Source organism: Schistocerca piceifrons, chromosome X (genome assembly GCF_021461385.2).
Source record: "Schistocerca piceifrons isolate TAMUIC-IGC-003096 chromosome X, iqSchPice1.1, whole genome shotgun sequence".
Lineage (NCBI taxonomy): Eukaryota > Metazoa > Arthropoda > Insecta > Orthoptera > Acrididae > Schistocerca > Schistocerca piceifrons.
The window spans coordinates 502,558,622-502,577,642 of record NC_060149.1 but is presented as its reverse complement, the minus strand read 5'-3'; the positions used below and the strand labels follow the sequence as shown (position 1 = coordinate 502,577,642).

The following is a 19,021-nucleotide window of genomic DNA, read 5'->3' as shown; positions in this document are numbered from 1 at the left end:
TTGTGGCTCCCTATTCGACAAGGATGTTGAAATACGTGGCGAGACACCTGTTCAGTATCACTTCCACTTGTTAAGCAGGTATCGTCATAATTGTACTATTCGTGTACATTGTGCGTACAGTCGGGCGTGAACGATATCACACATTCCACTGGCTCTTCTTGCAGAAACGCTATTATTTCATGTGTCACTTCTTTCTCACTCTGTGAAATTTCTTGGGTTTCTTTATGAGGAAATATCAAGCTCAGCAACTGTTGTTGTAGGTATAATGCAATGTGTGGTTTATTTAACGTTGTCTTTGTTCTTATTTGTATTATCACCAGTAGCACTGTTGTGAGTAACTCGCCAGTTAAGCATTTCAGCTACACTCTGTAACGTGATGCTGTGCTCACCAGTGGATACCTTCAATCCCGCCCCCTGTTGCTACTAGCAGCCAGTATTGTGGTTGCATGACAGACAATAAGTGGGGTATCAAATGAGGTAAGCATTATTGACCTTTTGCGACCCCCCATTCAGGGGGTTCCTTGTGAGAAAATCAGTGCAGAGGGCGAGCGGCAGGAGATGAGCCCCTCGACATAATGAATTGATCAGCTGGCATGTAGCCAGGGCTAGAGCAACAGGTTGTTGCCTCCCCGTTTCATGCTGTTACTCTAAAGCGCACGCAGGAAGCGCTCCCCTTTAACCAAAACGTGAATGGTGCGCGCTAAGAATGGCTGTCTCCGTATGACCGTCATGATCATTTCAGAAGATATGCGTAGAATAAAGCAATATCTTCCTTACTCTTCCTGAAACGTCTGATCGCAGAAAGTTAACGCTAGTACTCCATGTGATACATAACGCCATTCTTGTAGCATCTGCCACTAGAGTTTGATAGGCATGTCCCTGACTGTGTCACTCTACTTAGCGAACTCGCGACGCAACGCACAGTTTTTCTTTTGATCCTCTCTATCTTCCCTACTAATTCTGCCACGTAGGAGCCCAGACTGACGAGCAAAGCTCAACAATCAGTCGGGCGAAAGTTTCGAAACCATCGTGGGTGAACTACACTCCTGGAAATTGAAATAAGAACACCGTGAATTCATTGTCCCAGGAAGGGGAAACTTTATTGACACATTCCTGGGGTCAGATACATCACATGATCACACTGACAGAACCACAGGCACATAGACACAGGCAACAGAGCATGCACAATGTCGGCACTAGTACAGTGTATATCCACCTTTCGCAGCAATGCAGGCTGCTATTCTCCCATGGAGACGATCGTAGAGATGCTGGATGTACTCCTGTGGAACGGCTTGCCATGCCATTTCCACCTGGCGCCTCAGTTGGACCAGCGTTCGTGCTGGACGTGCAGACCGCGTGAGACGACGCTTCATCCAGTCCCAAATATGCTCAATAGGGGACAGATCCGGAGATCTTGCTGGCCAGGGTAGTTAACTTACACCTTCTAGAGCACGTTGGGTGGCACGGGATACATGCGGACGTGCATTGTCCTGTTGGAACAGCAAGTTCCCTTGCCGGTCTAGGAATGGTAGAACGATGGGTTCGATGACGATTTGGATGTACCGTGCACTATTCAGTGTCCCCTCGACGATCACCAGTGGTGTACGGCCAGTGTAGGAGATCGCTCCCCACACCATGATGCCGGGTGTTGGCCCTGTGTGCCTCGGTCGTATGCAGTCCTGATTGTGGCGCTCACCTGCACGGCGCCAAACACGCATACGACCATCATTGGCACCAAGGCAGAAGCGACTCTCATCGCTGAAGACGACACGTCTCCATTCGTCCCTCCATTCACGCCTGTCGCGACACCACTGGAAGCGGGCTGCACGATGTTGGGGCGTGAGCGGAAGACGGCATGACGGTGTGCGGGACCGTAGCCTAGCTTCATGGAGACGGTTGCGAATGGTCCTCGCCGATACCCCAGGAGTAACAGTGTCCCTAATTTGCTGGGAAGTGGCGGTGCGGTCCCCTACGGCACTGCGTAGGATCCTACGGTCTTGGCGTGCATCCGTGCGTCGCTGCGGTCCGGTCCCAGGTCGACGGGCACGTGCACCTTCCGCCGACCACTGGCAACAACATCGATGTACTGTGGAGACCTCACGCCCCACGTGTTGAGCAATTCGGCGGTACGTCCAACCGGCCTCCCGCATGCCCACTATACGCCCTCGCTCAAAGTCCGTCAACTGCACATACGGTTCACGTCCACGCTGTCGCGGCATGCTACCAGTGTTAAAGACTGCGATGGAGCTCCGTATGCCACAGCAAACTGGCTGACACTGACGGCGGCGGTGCACAAATGCTGCGCAGCTAGCGCCATTCGACGGCCAACACCGCGGTTCCAGGTGTGTCCGCTGTGCCGTGCGTGTGATCATTGCTTGTACAGCCCTCTCGCAGTGTCCGGAGCAAGTATGGTGGGTCTGACACACCGGTGTCAATGTGTTCTTTTTTCCATTTCCAGGAGTGTGCATTTCCACAGGTGTCTTCTACTTAAATTCAGTCAAGTGTCTGCTTTTCATGCAACTAATTTTATGTAGTTACTCCACTTTCGATCATTGTGAACGTTAAGTCTACCTGTTATATCGTTGCTATTGTTTAGAGAAATTACTCGCCGGAAGTGTAATAATAATAATAAGCGTATTGCATTGGTGGCCGGGAGACCCCTCGCGGGGCGGTTCGGCCGCCACTCCACAAGTTCTTTAACGCCACTACGGCAACTTGCGAGTGAATGAGGATGAAGTGATGATGAAATACACACAACACCCAGTCATCTCGAAGCAGAGAAAATCCCTGACCCCGCCAGGAATCGAACCCAGGACCCCGTGCGGGGGAAGCAAAATCGCTACCGCAAGACCACGAGCCGTGGACGCCGAAAGTGTTATCGAACACTAACTTGCCTTTCCTAACTGTAGTATACGCAGGACTAAGCCCCTGCATATTCGGCCACCGTGTTTCTTGGATATGCTTCGCGGACTAATCGCGACCTCACTTGCGTGGTTACCTTTCCAAGTGACGGCGTGCCTGTTTTCCTCTCAACAAGTACCGGTACACTACTGGCTATTAAAATTGCTACAGTACGAAGATGACGTGCTATAGACGCGAAATTTAACCGACAGGATGAAGATGCTGTGATATGCAAATTATTAGCTTTTCAGAGCATTCACACAAGGTTGGCGCCGGTGGCGACACCTACAACGTGCTGACATGAAGAAAGTTTCCAACGGATTTCTCATACACAAACAGCAGTTGACCGGCGTTGCATGGCGAAACGTTGTTGTGATGCCTCGTGTAAGGAGGAGAAATGCGTACCATCACGTTTCCGACTTTGATAAAGGTCGGATTGTAGCCTATCGCGATTGCGGTTTATCGTATCGCGACATTGGTGCTCTCGTAGGTCGAGATCCAATGACTGTTAGCAGAATATGGAATCGGTGGGTTTCAGGAGGGTAATACGGATCGCCGTGCTGGATTCGAACGGCCTCGTTTCACTAGCAGTCGAGATGACAGGCATCTTATCAGCATGGCTGTAACGGGTCGTGGAGCCACGTCTCGATCCCTGAGTCAACGGATGGGGACGTTTGCAAGACAACAACCATCTGCACGCTCAGTTCGACGACGTTTGCAGCAGCATGGACTATCAACTCGGAGGCCATGGCTGCGGTTACCCTTGACGCTGCATCACAGACAGGAGCGCCTTGCGATGGTGTACTCAACGACGAACCTGGGTGCACAAATGGCAAAAGGTCATTTTTTCGGATGAATCCAGTTTCTTTTTACAGCATCATTTCTGCAGGATAATACATGACTGCATGTTTCAGGTCCTGTACGGGCCTTTCTCGATACAGAAAATGTTCGACTGCTGCCCTGACCAGCACATTCTCCAGATCTCTCACCAACTGGAAACGTCTGGTCAATGGTAGCCGAGCAACTGGCTTGTCACAATACGCCAGTCACTACTGTTGATGAACTGTGGCATCGTGTTGAAGCTGCATGGGCAGCTGTACCTGTACACGCCATCAAAGCTCTGTTTGACTCTATGCCCAGGCGCATCTAGCCGTTACTACTGCCAGAGGTGGTTGTTCTGGGTGCTGATTTCTCAGGATCTATGCACCCAAATTGCGTGAAAATGTAATCACATGTCAGTTCTAGTATAATATATTTGTCCAATGAATTCCCGTTTATCATCAGCATTTCTTCTTCGTGTAGCAATTTTAATGGCCAGTAGTGTACTTACGTCACCACCGAGGCCTCTTCGGCCAGTTCAACTGCGGGTTCGAGACGTATCGTCAGCCAAGCAGTGAAACTACGCCAGGGACCCCGACGCCTGCAGCAGCTGCAACACCACCAACATTGTGGCCTGGCGCCGTCACCGGGCAACCAGGCACTGCTGTGGTACCACCGATCCGGAAGCCACGCTTCCACCGCTCGTCGCCTCTACCGACGACCAGGACTTCGTCCCTGTGTGTACTGGCTACGTAATCGCCATTTCTGTTGTAGTCTTGAATCGTCTCAGAAGGACATTTCCACTTCTAATGCATGTGTGGACTTCGTCCTCAGACTGTACTACATTGAATCGTGTCCAATAAACAGAATTACTTAAAGCGTGCCAGTCTGTTAGTGCTTTAGTCCCCCAATCGTCAGGACAGTTCAGTAACTGACGGCATATCTCAGGATCGTGATCTCCGTTGGGTAATTAGGGGAAAGACAGTCTGGATGACTACTTTTTATTAATTTATATTTTATTCATTAATTTATTTATTATTCATCGATCTGCCTTGCAAGTTTTCTGCAGATCTGGTGCTGAAAGATGCAGTTCTTTGGCAGTGGGACTTACCTCTAAGTACCACTCAATGTGGCTTTCACTTATATATAATAAATAAGTTAGTGTTTATTATGTAGAGTGTCAACTGGCAGTGGCCGCACTCAATGTCGTCTTTTCGGACGAGTCCTGGTTCCATGTACATCATCAACATGGTCGTATCCATGTGTGGAGGCTTCGAGGAGAAAAAAAGTTACACGACTGGATTGGATTCGTCATCGTCAGACAGTCCCGGTTGTTATTGGGTACGCAACACGATCGCTTCCGGTTCGGATAGACTGTAACTTGGAGAGCAACCATTACATTTCCGCCGTGTTACGGTGGTGGATTGCCTTATCTTCGATGTCTCCGTGACGTTATCTTTCAGCAAGATAACGCAAGACTACATGTTGCCTCTATTGTCCTGACATACCTCGATACAGAGGGAATTTGACTGGCCTGCACTTTCGCCGGGTCTCTCACTCATTGAAAACATACGGTCATGGGCGCCGAGAGAGTGGCACACCACCACTCGCCAGCCACGACTGATGAACCTGTCAGCCAAGCTCAGTTCTATTACACGCCAAGCTGGGTTATGGCCATTGTTGCAGCCATAGGTGGCCGCTCAGTGTACTAGAGTTCACAGCCTGTATAGCCCAAAATCACCTAAAGATTTAATAATGTATTTTCCCTACTATTCTGTATACGTGTAATAAGTAAAATTTGCTATCCTTCCATGTATTGCAATTTTCATTACGAGCAGTGTATACAGCGAACAGGAACAGTGCTTGAACCTTCTGAAGGGGTACCGCAGAAGTCAATTTTACATCCGACTATTTCCTCCTTGTAACAGCGACGTGTGAACTGCAAATTCCCTGAACTCATATTCTGTTCGTTAGGCGATAGTACAGAACAGTATGAAATGCTTTCCACACGTCAAGGAACACGGTATGAACCTGGTTATCACTATCTGCAACCCTCTGGAGCTCATGGACGACCAGAGTAAGCTGCGTTTCGCGAGACTAATATTGCCATTCCTGTTAAAGGTGGTAACAAACTAGGACACACAATATTGTATAATTCCATATCTAAAAGGCTATAATAAGTTCAATGGGTTGACGAACCTTCTTCAAAATGGAAATGATATTTGTCTTTTTTCAGCCGCTTCGGACACTTCGTTACTCCAGCGACCGAGGATCATCTGTTAACGGAACAGGGGCAAATTATTTTGTAGTACTGCATTATGCAAAATGAAAAGAAAGGAACGACTCCGTCGTTAGCGACTACTCCAAGGTGGCTTTGTACAATAGCCTGCATTACAGTAACTGGTCGCATATTTAGAGCAGATTAGTTGATTTACTTGTGACTATTTCATTGTGTGAACAATAAACTGAAGTGCATGTAAGTCTCCCACGCAATGCAACGAATGATACATCCGACGTTAAATGTATGATCTAAGGAGAAAATGCATGTCTGTACTAGGAATGATTAGTAACCCGACGAAGAGAAGTGAATGATGGCACTGGGAGCAGCACTGTGCTTCGTTCTGCTCCGGAGGGAAGCAGATCAAGCTACAGGGTGACAATTATTGAGCTACATGCAATAAAATCGTCATAACTTCTGAACGGTTTGCGTTACAACGTTCTAACTGCACGGTTGGCAGCGGGGCATGATTTTTATTTGTATGCGCATGCATGGTTTGGTTTAGCGACGAAGCCCACTTTTATTTGTATGGGTTCCTCACTAACCAAACCTGGCGCATTTGGGGGACTGAGAACCAACATTTCGCGATCTAGAGGTTTCTTCACCCCAGTGGGTGACTGTGTGGTGTGCAATGTCCACTCACGGAATAATCGTTGCGATATTCCTTATAACGCGACTACTGAACGGTGCGTGAAGGTTTTCGAAGATGATTTCGTCCCCATTATCCAAATCCACCTTGATTTCCACAAAATGTGGTTCATGGAAGACGGAGCTTGACCCATCGAAGCAGGAGAGTGTTTGATGTCCTGGAGGGGCACTTTGGGGACTGCATTCAGGCACTGGGGTAGTCAGAGCTCTCTGGCATAGTCCTCGATTGGCCGCCATATTCTCTGGATCTGAACACATGCGACCCCTTTTCGAGGGGCTTTATTAAAGACAATATGCTTAGAGCTAACCCCAAAACAACGTCTGAGCAGATAACAGCCATTTAGGAGCTCATTGACAGCATCATTCTTCCGACACTTCAGCGGGCCATGCAGAATTTCGCTATTCGTCTGCGCCACATCTTCGCCATAGATGGTTAGGCGTATCGAACATGTCATAACCTAAATCCAAATATCTATAGTGACGTTTACAAGTTGAATAAAGTGTGTTCACGCCGTAGTTTGTAACTACTTTACATTTTTTCATATAGTTCAATAATTGTCACCCTGTATAAGTTAGTAAAGGCAAGTGCAGTATCATTCGTTGCCGGAGTTAAACCCAGTCGTAAGATAAGGTACTCTGCATCCATGTGCAGGGAACTGTGTACTGCTCTTTTCCAGGGTAAATACAGAAATCGACAGGAGAATATAGTGTACCATAGACCTTTGCGGCCCAGTGACTACGAGGTCATTAGCAAAGTAGCACAAGCGAGGATTTGATGAAGTTGGAGAAGGAATTTGGCGGCTCTCTTTCCAGAGGAATCACTCCGTCTGTCAGTTTAAATGGCTCAGCAAAACCACGGAAATCGAAATTTGGAGTGGAGGACTATGAATTGAACAACACTACTCCCGAAATTGAGTTCAGTTTCTTAGCTGCTGCGTCAGTCTCTTCGATTTTTCCACGTGGTGAAAAATGGAATTTCGGCAACCCATCCAGAAATGATAGATAACAAAAAGTCATGAAAAATGCATAATGTACGTGTCATATGGATTATCTGGATGAATGTGTAGTGAGGCAGCTATCTGTCTGTACATCGAATAGCATAAGCGTGTACCAACTCCGTGGAAACTTTTACAACTTCTGCCGCATGGAGCTGGATTTCATGGATAAGGAAAAGAGCAATGAATAAGTCTATTTTTTTAGTGCAATTCCTCTGTAATGGGTACCAAAATACACGATTTTTCAATTGCGAGCGGATGATCGAAGTAGTCTGATTAGACTTTTACGATGAAATAAGGCAACACACTTCAGGCAACCACCGTTTCTCCTTGTAGCAAATGCAGTCATGCGTTACTCGACGAAGAGCTCTGCCCAGGAAACAATACGCATTGCTGTTGCTGATTAAGAGTGGAAGTCAAAGTTTACATCCACATCTACTTCTACATCGTACTTCGAAAGTCAGCTAATGGTGTGTGACGGAGGTTACTATCTGCCCCCTCCATTCCTGTTCCACTCGCGAATAGTGCGCAGGAGGAATGATTGTCGGTAAGCCTCTGTATTGGCTCATATGTTGTCCGACTCCTCCTGAAAAGTGTTGTCCCGAAATTTTAATAGTAAATCTCTCCGTGACGCACAACGCCTCTCTTGTAATGTCTGCCAGTGGAATTTGTTTAGCATGTTCGTAACGCTCTCTCGCCGGCGAAACGATCCCGTGACGAAACGCGCTGCTCTTCGTTGGATCATCTCTATCTCCTCTTCAGTCCTACCTGATAGGGATTCCAGATAGTTGAACAATACTCAAGAGTCGGCCGAACAAGCGCCTTATAAGCCACTTCTTTCGTGGATGAGTTACATTTCCTCAAGATTCTTCCGATGAATCTGAGTCTGGTATCAGCTTTTCCCACTATCTGTTTTATGTAGTCATTCCACTTAAGGTCGCTCTGGATAGTTACGCCTAGATATTTCACGGGAGACGCTGTCTCCAGCTGTTTGTCACTAATAGTGCAGCTGTACAGTAGTGGATTTCTTTTCCTATGTATGCGCAATATGTTACACTTATTTACGTTCAGGGTCAACTGCCAGATACTGCACCATTCATCAGTTCTCTGCAGGTCGCTCTGCAGATTCTTACTATCTTCTGACGTAGCTGCTTTGGTGTAGACAACTGCATCATCTGCGAGTAGCCTTAAAGAGCATCCGACGCTTTCTGCTAAATCATGTTGTAAACAGCAATGGTCCTATCGTCTTTCCTGTGGCACTCCGGATATTACCTTTACATCTGTCGATTTTGTTCCGTTAAGAGCGACGTGTTGAGTCCTATCTGCAAGAAAGTCTTGAATCCAATCGCAAGTCTGCTCCGATACTCCGTCAGCTCGTATTTTTTTCGTTAAACGGCAATGTGGGACCGTTTCAAATGCCTTACTGAAATCAAGGAACACGACATAAACCTGAGCGTCGCTGCCCACTGCGCTGTGGATCTCATGGAGGAGCAGAACGAACTGGGTTTCGCAGGACCTCTGTTTGCGATAACCCTGTTGATTTTTGTAGAGGAGATGTTTATTTTCTAAAAACCTCATAATTCTTGAGCATAAAACATGTTCCATAATTCTACAGCAGATTGACGTCAACGACATAGGTCTATACTTGTGTTGACCTGTCTTACGGCCTTTCTTAAAAACAGGAATAACTTGCACGTTATTCCAATCGTTAGGTACCTTTCGTTGCGATCTACGATAAATTACTGCTAGAAGGGAAGCGATTGTAGCTGCTTTTCAATTCCACGATCGGGTATCACAATATCTGCCATTTCGACGTTGGTACGACGATTGAAAGGAGGGACGGTGTTACGATCTTCCGCGGTGAAACAACTTTGGAAGACCGAATTCAGTATTTCGGCCTTCTCTCTGTTATCTTCAGTTTCAGTGCCGGTGTGGTCGCTGAGAGAGTGAATAGATGATTTTGACCCACTTACTAATTTTACACTCGACCAAAATCTCTTAGGGTTTTTACTCAAGTCGGTTCACAACCTCTTACTCTCATTCTCTCCTCACGCTCATTTTCTCTTCGTTCAGCTTTTGTTTGTCGGCTAGGTTTTTACTTCTGTTGAATCTGAGATGAAGTGCTCTTTGTTTACGGCGCGCTTTTCTAACAAGGCTATTAAACCATGGTGAATCTTTCCCATTCCTTAAAACTTTACTCTGAGCTTACTTGTCTAGGGCACATTAAACGATGCCTTTGAATTTTTACCATTTGTTCTCCACATCTTCGTCCTTGTCACCGAATATTCGGTGCTGAATGCTGAGATATTCTGAAATTTGTATCCCGTCACCCTTGCTGAACAAATTTAATAGTCTTAGGAAATGTTATAACCTTCTCCGACAGCAGCTGTGTAATACAGAAGAATTTATTTCGAATCTGCATTCAGGATTTAAGAATTATCGTTTTATGCTATGCTGTCGTTGTTTACGGATTGATTTTTTGCACTAGGTTCATCATAAAGATTCGTTTCAAGGACGGTAACTGCCCCAGTCACCTGCGAATTGTCCGAGTGACTCAACGTCAGAAAATGATTTAAATTTCTTGCGCATTTCGTGTGTATGTTATGACGACCAACAGGTCAGTCTGTACCAGAAACCAAACAGACTGAAATACAAGTGTCACCATTATTTTCACATAAGATCTCAGAGTCATTATAGGTTGTTGTATCTAGCACGTATAACAGTGTGTTCATTCCTGCAGAGAGCTTCTTTACTTCCTATGTACTGCCAAGCGGTAGTGTTATATTTGTACTATTCTTCAGCATTTTTTTTCCCTGAATAATCTAAAATAATTGTATTTTTGCCATTGATCATGGTTATCTGTTATCAGCTATTGTGTGCTCTGTATGTCCATATACATGCTCCTAATTGGTCATGTGTGCCATATACGTAATAAGATGCTCTCTGAACGGTGAGTACATGACATGCCGATAGAAAAGTAAATGAACTGCCGCAGCCATAATTACATATTAAAAGTAGATCATGTTGAAAAAGTTTGTGATGAGTAATTGGCAACATGTACTTTGACACAAGGTGAAACTACCGTAACATCGACCGTACGTACTTGAATGAATTTCCGCAGGTGGACTGAACGAAGATATTTCTACGATATAGCTGATGGAGATCGTGATATTGACACAGAAGTTATTTAATCAGTGAAGTAGTAGAATGCTATTAAGAGTAAACAGGAAAAATTTTCTTGTTTTTTTTCTACTAACATCTTGGAAGCCGATTGAGTAATTATCGACAACTTTTTGGCGAAAGACTGGTGGCGGATGCAATAATTACAGGAAACCTTTAGGAACATTCATTCCCTTCGCCACAACTTGTGTGTGTGAAAGTGGATTTCCGTCTATGGGACCAATAGGAACACAAATGAGGAAACGAATGAACTCTGTAAGTTATGATGCTGGCTAACACTAAACAGAATATAAAAATGATAGAAACGAATTTTCAAGTGTTCCTTTAATTCATTATTTATCGGTTTACTATAAGACTTACAAAACAGGTTTTAAGGTTTTTCATCCGTCGCCGTAGCAGCCGAAGCGTCTCGACAAGTCTCACTAGCTGCATCGTCCCTAATACAGTGACTTATTGCGTAGCGCGGCGCGCGAAACAAGTTATGTTCCATACTACTCAGCACACTGACTCGGAAACGTTTACTAGTGGAGCTGGATTAACTCTCTGCCTCACTATCCAGTCGGTCTGTGTCGCTATGCTCGTTTAGACTTGCGAGGCAGGGTTGAATTTCTCGCTACTTCAAAGTCAGTAATTAAAACCCTGTAGCTAAACTAATTTCTTTTAGGAAGATCCGACCACCTGATGTACTCAGGATGGCCGCCATGTCAGACGTTCCGTAACGAATTAAATCAAGTGTTGCTGAGGGGATTAGATTAGGAAACGTGCCACTTAAACTAGTAGATTAATTTTGTTATATGGGAAGTAAAATAATCATAATGGTCGAAGTGGAGAGGATGCAAAATGTAGAATGACAATTGTAAGAAAACCTTTTCTGGAAAAGAGAAATTTACTAACATTGAATAAAACTTTAAGTGTTTAGAAGTATTTTTAAAGGTATTTGTCTGAAGTATAGTATTGTGTGGAAGTGAAACGTGGGCGATAAGCAGTTTAGAAAAGAAGAGAACAGAAGCTTGCGAAATGTGGTGCTATATAAGAATTATGAAAGTTAAGTGGGTAAAGATCGCAAGGCTAATAAGGAGTTACTGAACAGAGCTGTGGAGAAAAGAAATTTGTGGCACAACTAGACTAAAAAAAGAGCCTGGTTGGTAGGGCACATTCTAACACGTCAAGACTTCATCAATTCTGCACTGGAGGGAAGTGTGAGAGGTAAAAATTGTAGAGGGAGACCAAGACAGGTTTACCGTGAACAGGTTCACGTGTATAAACTGTAAGTTGCAGTAGTTATTCGGAGACGAAGAGGCTTGTACAGGACAGAGCAGCATGGAAAGCTGTGTTAAACCAGTCTTCGGACTGAAGATCACACAACAACAACAAGAACAACAACGCGAGGTACATAAGGTCTCAACTCCAAGAACGATTGTCTCCCATTCTTCTCGATTGTAATCGAATACCATAAAAGGAAACAGGAGAACTTCGGTGTAATTTTGGACGAGCATCTCAACTGGGCAGAAAATATGTCACCACATGCAGGAAGCCCTTCTTGATGCAATAATTTACCAACAGTCGTATGTATTGTAGAAATTTATTTTATGAACTTCTTATGTGCTACTAGTTTGGCATTACATTGATGCCATCTTCAGGCCCCTGTACAATGAGTAGAACAAATGTACTATTATAAAAAATATAGAACATACGTTAACAATTGATAGGTATCATGTTAACTGTGTAAGTGACTCAAAAAGACATATTGTATATCATTAAAACTATATGTAACATTAGGGCAAATATGCTTCTGCCTATGACATGCTGTTATAATACTTTTCACTGTTTTACTCGAATATAGCATGATAGGTGAACATATGTATACGCTATTGTTCCTAAATCCGTACCACACCGTTGTAATAGGCCATGCAACACAACAATCAAATGTACTGCATACAATCATATGTCTAGTGGGAGAATTTTTTAAAATTTGATTGTATGCAGTACATTTGATTTGGTCTAATCTATCTAATTCCCGTAAATTCCTGGAAGGGGGCAATGAGCTCTGACGCCACATTCAATCACATCCTTGATCTGTTAGATCGGGTTCAGATCTGGAGAGTTAGCGGGCCAGCACATCACCTGGAACTTACCATTGTGTTCTTCGAACCACTCCATCACACTCCTGGCCTTGCGAAATGGCGCATTATCTTGTTGAAAAATACCATTGTCACGGGGTAACTTGATCGTCATGAAGGTTCAAAATTGGTTCAAAAGGCTCTGAGCACTATGGGACTTAACATAGGAGGTCATCAGTCCTCTAGAACTTAGAACTACTTAAACCTAACTAACCTGAGGACATCACACACATCCATGCCCGAGGCAGTATTCAAACCTGAGACCGTAGCGGTCGCGCGGTTCCAGACTGAAGCTCCTAGAACCCCTTGTCCACAACGGCCAGCTATCATGAAGGGATGTACGTGGTCTCCAATCAGTGTACGATGCTCCTTGGCCGTTATAGTGCTTTGCACGAGCTCCACTGGACCCATGGATGCCCACGCGAATGTTTCCCAGACCATAAGGGAACCGCTGCCAGCTTGTCTCCATCCCGTAGTACAGGCGACAAGGAGCTGTTCTCTTGGAAGACGACGGATTCGTGCCCTCCCATCGGCATGATGAACAAAGTATCGGGATTCATCAGACCAAGCAACGCTCTGCCATTGCGCCAACGTCCAGTGCCTATGGGCATGCGTCTATTTCCGTAATAGTTGCTGATTTCGTAGTGTCAACATTGACACATGCATGGGTCGCCGGCTGCGGAGGCCCATCGTTAGGAGTATTTGGTGCACTGTGTATTTAGATACACTTGTACTCTGCCCAGCACTCCTCGAACACCCGACAATACATGCAGTTTCCGAAATGCTCGTGTGGAACCTCCGGGCCATCACAATATGACCTCTGTCAAAGTCAGGTAGATCACGCGCATTCCCCATTTTACACAAGGAAAACACGCTCACTGTGACTACATGTACCGTGGTTGTGTCTGACTAGCAGTCATTCCTCGCCAGGCGACGCTGCTATCGCCTGTAGGGGATTATATCGCTAGCAGGTCGGTGGCCATAATGTTCTGGCTGATCCTTGTATAACCAGCTTATCCTCATGACTATCACGTAGAATGCCTGGTTAGACGTAAGAGAGGACCCGAGTGAAACAGAAGAAATACATTTAAAAGGATAACAAAACGAATGAGACGGTAAAATTATTAGGGGTGTACTTACGCAGCTTCCTTCGGCGTGAAGTAGGGCCCGCGGCAGAGAATATGCATCTGACGTCGCTGGCGGGGTCGCAAGAATTGGTTCAGGGTGGCAATCCAGACGTCCACCCTGGCACAGTGCTTGCGCCTCCATTCGGAGCGCATCCCTCCCAGTTTCTGGCCGTAAGCGAGCGCCGCGGTGGAGTCGCCCGGAGGCAGCCGCTGGCCCCTGCAGCACACGCCGTCTCCCGTCGCCTGCCACCACGCCAGCGCCGCGTCCTCGGCGTTCAGCACGCGCAGCTCTTCATTGGTTGTTTCCAGCCAGCCCTCCACCAGAAGGTGTACCGTCACTGCAACAGTTCATTCCCGTTTCAGTTAGAAGTCATCTGATATCAATGCACGACAACGATTTCTGGAATAAACACGTATGAAACCGATTGCACAAATATAAATTTCCTCTCTTCTAAGCTTCCTATAGTCAAGCTTTGAAGTCCTTGCACTGCTTTTATCCGGAGACTTCCCCTTCTTACCAAATTAGCTGAATGCCGGGCATTGCCAAGGGTAAGTATTTATTACAGTTTTCTGCTAGTGTATCTCCCGCTTCGCTCTCTATCTCGCACTTTCCCGACATCCTTCTGCTCCCCACTTTTGTCCATCTGCGCCACCCCCTTTCACTGCCCACCCCGTCTACCTCCCATTCCCTGTCCATCTCTTCCTGCCACTCTCTCTTCCCGTACCCTCTTCCCCACTTTCTCTATCCATCTACTCCTCTCCCCTCTAGCCGTTCATCTCCTTCTCTCTCTTTCCATCTACTCTTTCCTTTCTCTGTCCGTTGCCTCCTCCCTCTCCCTACGTCCACTCCTCCTATCCCCTTTCTCTCCAAGCTACCAGCTCCACCCCAGTAGGAAGTTGCTGTTCTTACCCCCACAGTATTTCTGTCAACATGGTAAGAAATATGTGTACCAAATTTCGTTGAAACCGATCCATGGATTTTGGAGGAGTTTTTTACCATTACTTTGTCCTCGTATGTACATGTCAGATACATTTCACATGTATTTAACATATTGCACGAATATCTGTACACGTACACTGAGGTGACAAGGAGATAGCAATATGCTCACATACACATGGCGGTAGAATCGCGTACACAAGCTATAACAGTGCAGTGCATTGGTGGAAGTGTCATTTGTACTCAGGTGATTCGTGTGAAAAGCTGTCCGATGTTGTTATGGCGACACGACGGGAATTGGCTCACTTTGAACGCGGAATGGTACTTGTAGCTAGTCCCATGGGACATTCCATTTCGGAAATCATTATAGAATTCAATATTCCGAGATCCACAATGCCAAGAATACCAAATTTCAGGCATTACCTCTCACCGCGGACAACGTAACTACCGAGAGCACTGGCGTTTGCGTAGAGTTGTCAGTGCTAACAGACAAGCTACACTGCATGAAAAAACAGCAGGAATCAATGTGCGACGTACGATGAACGTAACCATTAGGGCAGTGCGAAGAAATTTAGCGTTAATGGGCTATAGAAGCAGACAACCGATGCGAATGCCTTTGCTAACAGCACGACATCGCATGCAGCGCCTCTCCTGGGCTCATGGGCGTATCGGTTGGATCTTAGACGACTGGAGAACCTGTGGCCTGATTAGATGAGTCCAGATTTCAGTTGGCAACAACTCATGGAAGGATTCGAGTCGGGTGCAGACCCCACGGAGCGACGGATCTAAGTTGTCAATAAGGCACCATGCAAGCTGGTAGTAGCTCCAAAATGGTGCGGGCTATGTTTACATGGAATGGACTGGTCCTCTGCTCCAACTGAACCGATAATTGACTGGAAATGGCTATGTTCGGCTACTTGGAGACCATCTGCAGCCATTCACAGACTGTGAGTTCCAAACAATGATGCAATTTTTATGCATGACAATGCACCATGACGACGGGCAAAAATTGCTTACGATTTGTTTGAAGAACATTCTGGACAGTTCAAGCGAATAATTTGGCCATTCAAATCGATCGATATGTATACCACTGAACATTTATGGGACATAATCGCGAGGTCAGTCCGTGCAGAACAACTTGCGCTGGCAGCCTTTCGGCAGTTATCGACGGCTACAGAGGCAGCTCAGTATTCCTGTCGCGGATTTCTGACCACTTGTTGAGTCCATCCAATGTCGAGTTGCTGCACTACGCTGGGCAAAAGGAAGTCCGACAAGATGTGAGGAGGTATCCCATGACTCTTGTCACTTCACTATATTTCACGTGTATCTGTATCTAAATACGCCCTGCAGTTTCGTTTTCAAATAGTTTAAATCTATGACGTCATATTTTCTGAACTATGTTTCGTACAATGATACAATTTTGCTATGTTCAGTGGTATAAGTGAATGCTGTCTGTAAAACGTGTCGTGAATAAAGTCAGTAGTGAAGTGATAAATCAAAACGTCATGCCTGATTTGGCAGTATAACTGCATCAACAGCGAAAAATATGCAGTAAACGCTAAACTATTTTCCTTTCTTCATTTTGTGGGGATTGTCAGCGAGAAAAAGTTACATAAAGGTTTGAAATCATGTGTTAAGTTTGTTGCAGGTAATTAAGCGCTCCCATTTTCAGATACTGAACGAATATAATGTGGCTATTTGAGCGTCTTGAGTGATGCCACTTTTTCACCGCCACCCCCTCTCATCCCTTTGATTGGTAGATGGTTCTTATCACCACAACGATTCATTCCACACAGTAAGGGATGTGTGTATCAAGTTTGGTTGAAATCGGTCCTGCGTTTTAGGGAGAGATGTGGAACATACATACGTATACAGGGTGGTCAGAAACAGATTGAAAAGTTTGTAAGGGTATTGCATCGTAGGTAGTGCTGAAAAATAATTGTTAAGAAAAAATTTTATGTATTGCACCTGTTCCCGAATTAATTAGCATTGAAGCTAACCAATCAGGCCGTTTGGCGCAAATTCAAGCTGGCCTCCAGAGACGGTGTCGCTAGACGTGTTCTTCGTCTGGTTTCCTAAAACCGAACAAGAGAGCTATACAAAGATTGGACATGAGACAGTGGTAAGGATGGAACCTGAGCCAAAGGCTAAACAGTCTCGTGCTCTATCATCCATGCTATGAGAACAACTGACTCTAATTGTATCCGGCAGGCCACATGAATTTGCGAGCGCTATGGCCTCATTGGCAATCTTCAATGCTCATAACTCGGAAACGATGGAATGTATCGAATTTATTTCTTAACATTATTTATTAACACAAGCTACCCTGAAACACTCTTACAAGCTTTTCAGACTATTTCTGACCGCCCTTTATACATACATATATTCATAACATGTCTGGATTACTCCTTGAGGACTCAGGATGTGTCGTATCAAAATACCACTAATGTTTGTTGTGCCATAAAGCTCTTTTCCCCGAAATTAGATGCCGTGCCTCTTCGTTTGTTATCCCACCTACCCGTCAGTTTTCGTCTGGAGAACCACTTTTCAGAAGTTTCTATTTCTTCTGGCTTATTCTGCTTTTCATCCACGTTTCACCTCCACATACTTCAGTCCTCTCAAGGGATGTGTTTCTCGTCGTTAAGGGTGCCAGTCGTAGTTTACATTGTGGCTGGTGCATTCTTACACACGATCTGGTGCATTAGTCGGACGTTCTCATGACCATGATTTCAGACCGCATCATTCTTCAGCGGAAGTTATCCTCTGTGTCCGGCTTGCAAATCGCACATGTCCTTACCACGCTGTAGCGGAGAAGTGAGCAAACTGCTTCTGAATTGGAGCTGATATTTGCTGGACGTGGCCTAGTGATCTGAAGGGTGTGAGAGACAATTAAAGGAAACCGAAGAACCAAATAAAAGGATTCCTTCTTCACGAATTCTACTGAGTAATCACGAGCGCCTAGTTTCCTGCACTAGGTCTACATCAACAGAAGAGAAGCTCGAGACAGCTATTCAAGAACGTAGGGTTCGTTTCTAACAAGTAGTAGCGAAAAAGTGCCAAGTTATCGATTTAAGATAATTACATGAAACGCATGAGGTAGCAGATAGTGAGAGTGTTATACCATTCACTAATTTTTTCATGTTCGTTTCTTGTTTAACATTTCCTAGCATACAGTATCCTCTGCGTCTATCTTTTGTGCTTTTCTCAGTCTTTAATTTATTTTCACTTGGAAAAGTTTTACCCACCTGTCTTTCCACAATTTTATCATACTTTTCCTTCAACTAGCTTTAACTTGAGTAACTTTAATATCTAACACAACTTGAATTGGCCATTCCATTTTCACACTTCTTTCTAAGAGCGAAACAGTGTCCTTATGAACGTTATCTACATCTGTTAGGTCATTGTGTACCAAGTATTTGTCTTAATTTACTAAGTGTATACACAGAGCTGCCCTTCAAATGGCGGCTTCAATTTGGGAACGCTACATAATCCGCCATGAGCGATATGGTCATTTTTAGCAAGTCTATGATTGAAACACGCATCTCAATCCTTGCCCATATACTGCTCAAGTTGTTCTGCCTGTAGGATACACAGATAGAAACTTCAACATTGTTGTCAATATAAAAATTACTTCATCATGTTCACTTTTTGGTAAAACCCAAATGCCGTTCTTACTAAATCACTGCTTCTATTCCGTAGCAGCATTTTTAGAACATGTGAAATACAAGACTTTAAATAGGAAAATGCAAAATATGTTACTGTAAGTAGTGCCAGCTGTCTTGAAGATAAAGCTAAAAACATCCTTTTATTTACTGCAGTACGATGTTATATTTTGTGATGTGAGTGTGATTGTGAACACAGTCATAAACAACAGTTATAAAGAAAATACGTATCTCAAAATTTACAACGTTTATCTGGATGAATGAATAAATAAATACCGAATAGCGAACGAATCAGGCAGTCCTGCAATTCGTTGGTCCTTGTTCCATGACATGTTCACAAAACTGAACAAACTG

The 19,021-nt window shown here is 44.9% G+C and overlaps 1 protein-coding gene across 1 annotated transcript in view; it reads right to left on the bottom strand.

The window, feature by feature from the left end:
- Positions 1–19,021, bottom strand: part of LOC124722980 (angiotensin-converting enzyme-like) — a 418,907-nt gene that overhangs the window by 168,293 nt on the left and 231,593 nt on the right. Inside the window, exon 3 of the mRNA XM_047248150.1 lies at positions 14,082–14,406. Within this exon, the coding sequence (XP_047104106.1) occupies positions 14,082–14,406 (325 nt within the window). The remainder of the gene's footprint in view (positions 1–14,081; positions 14,407–19,021) is intronic.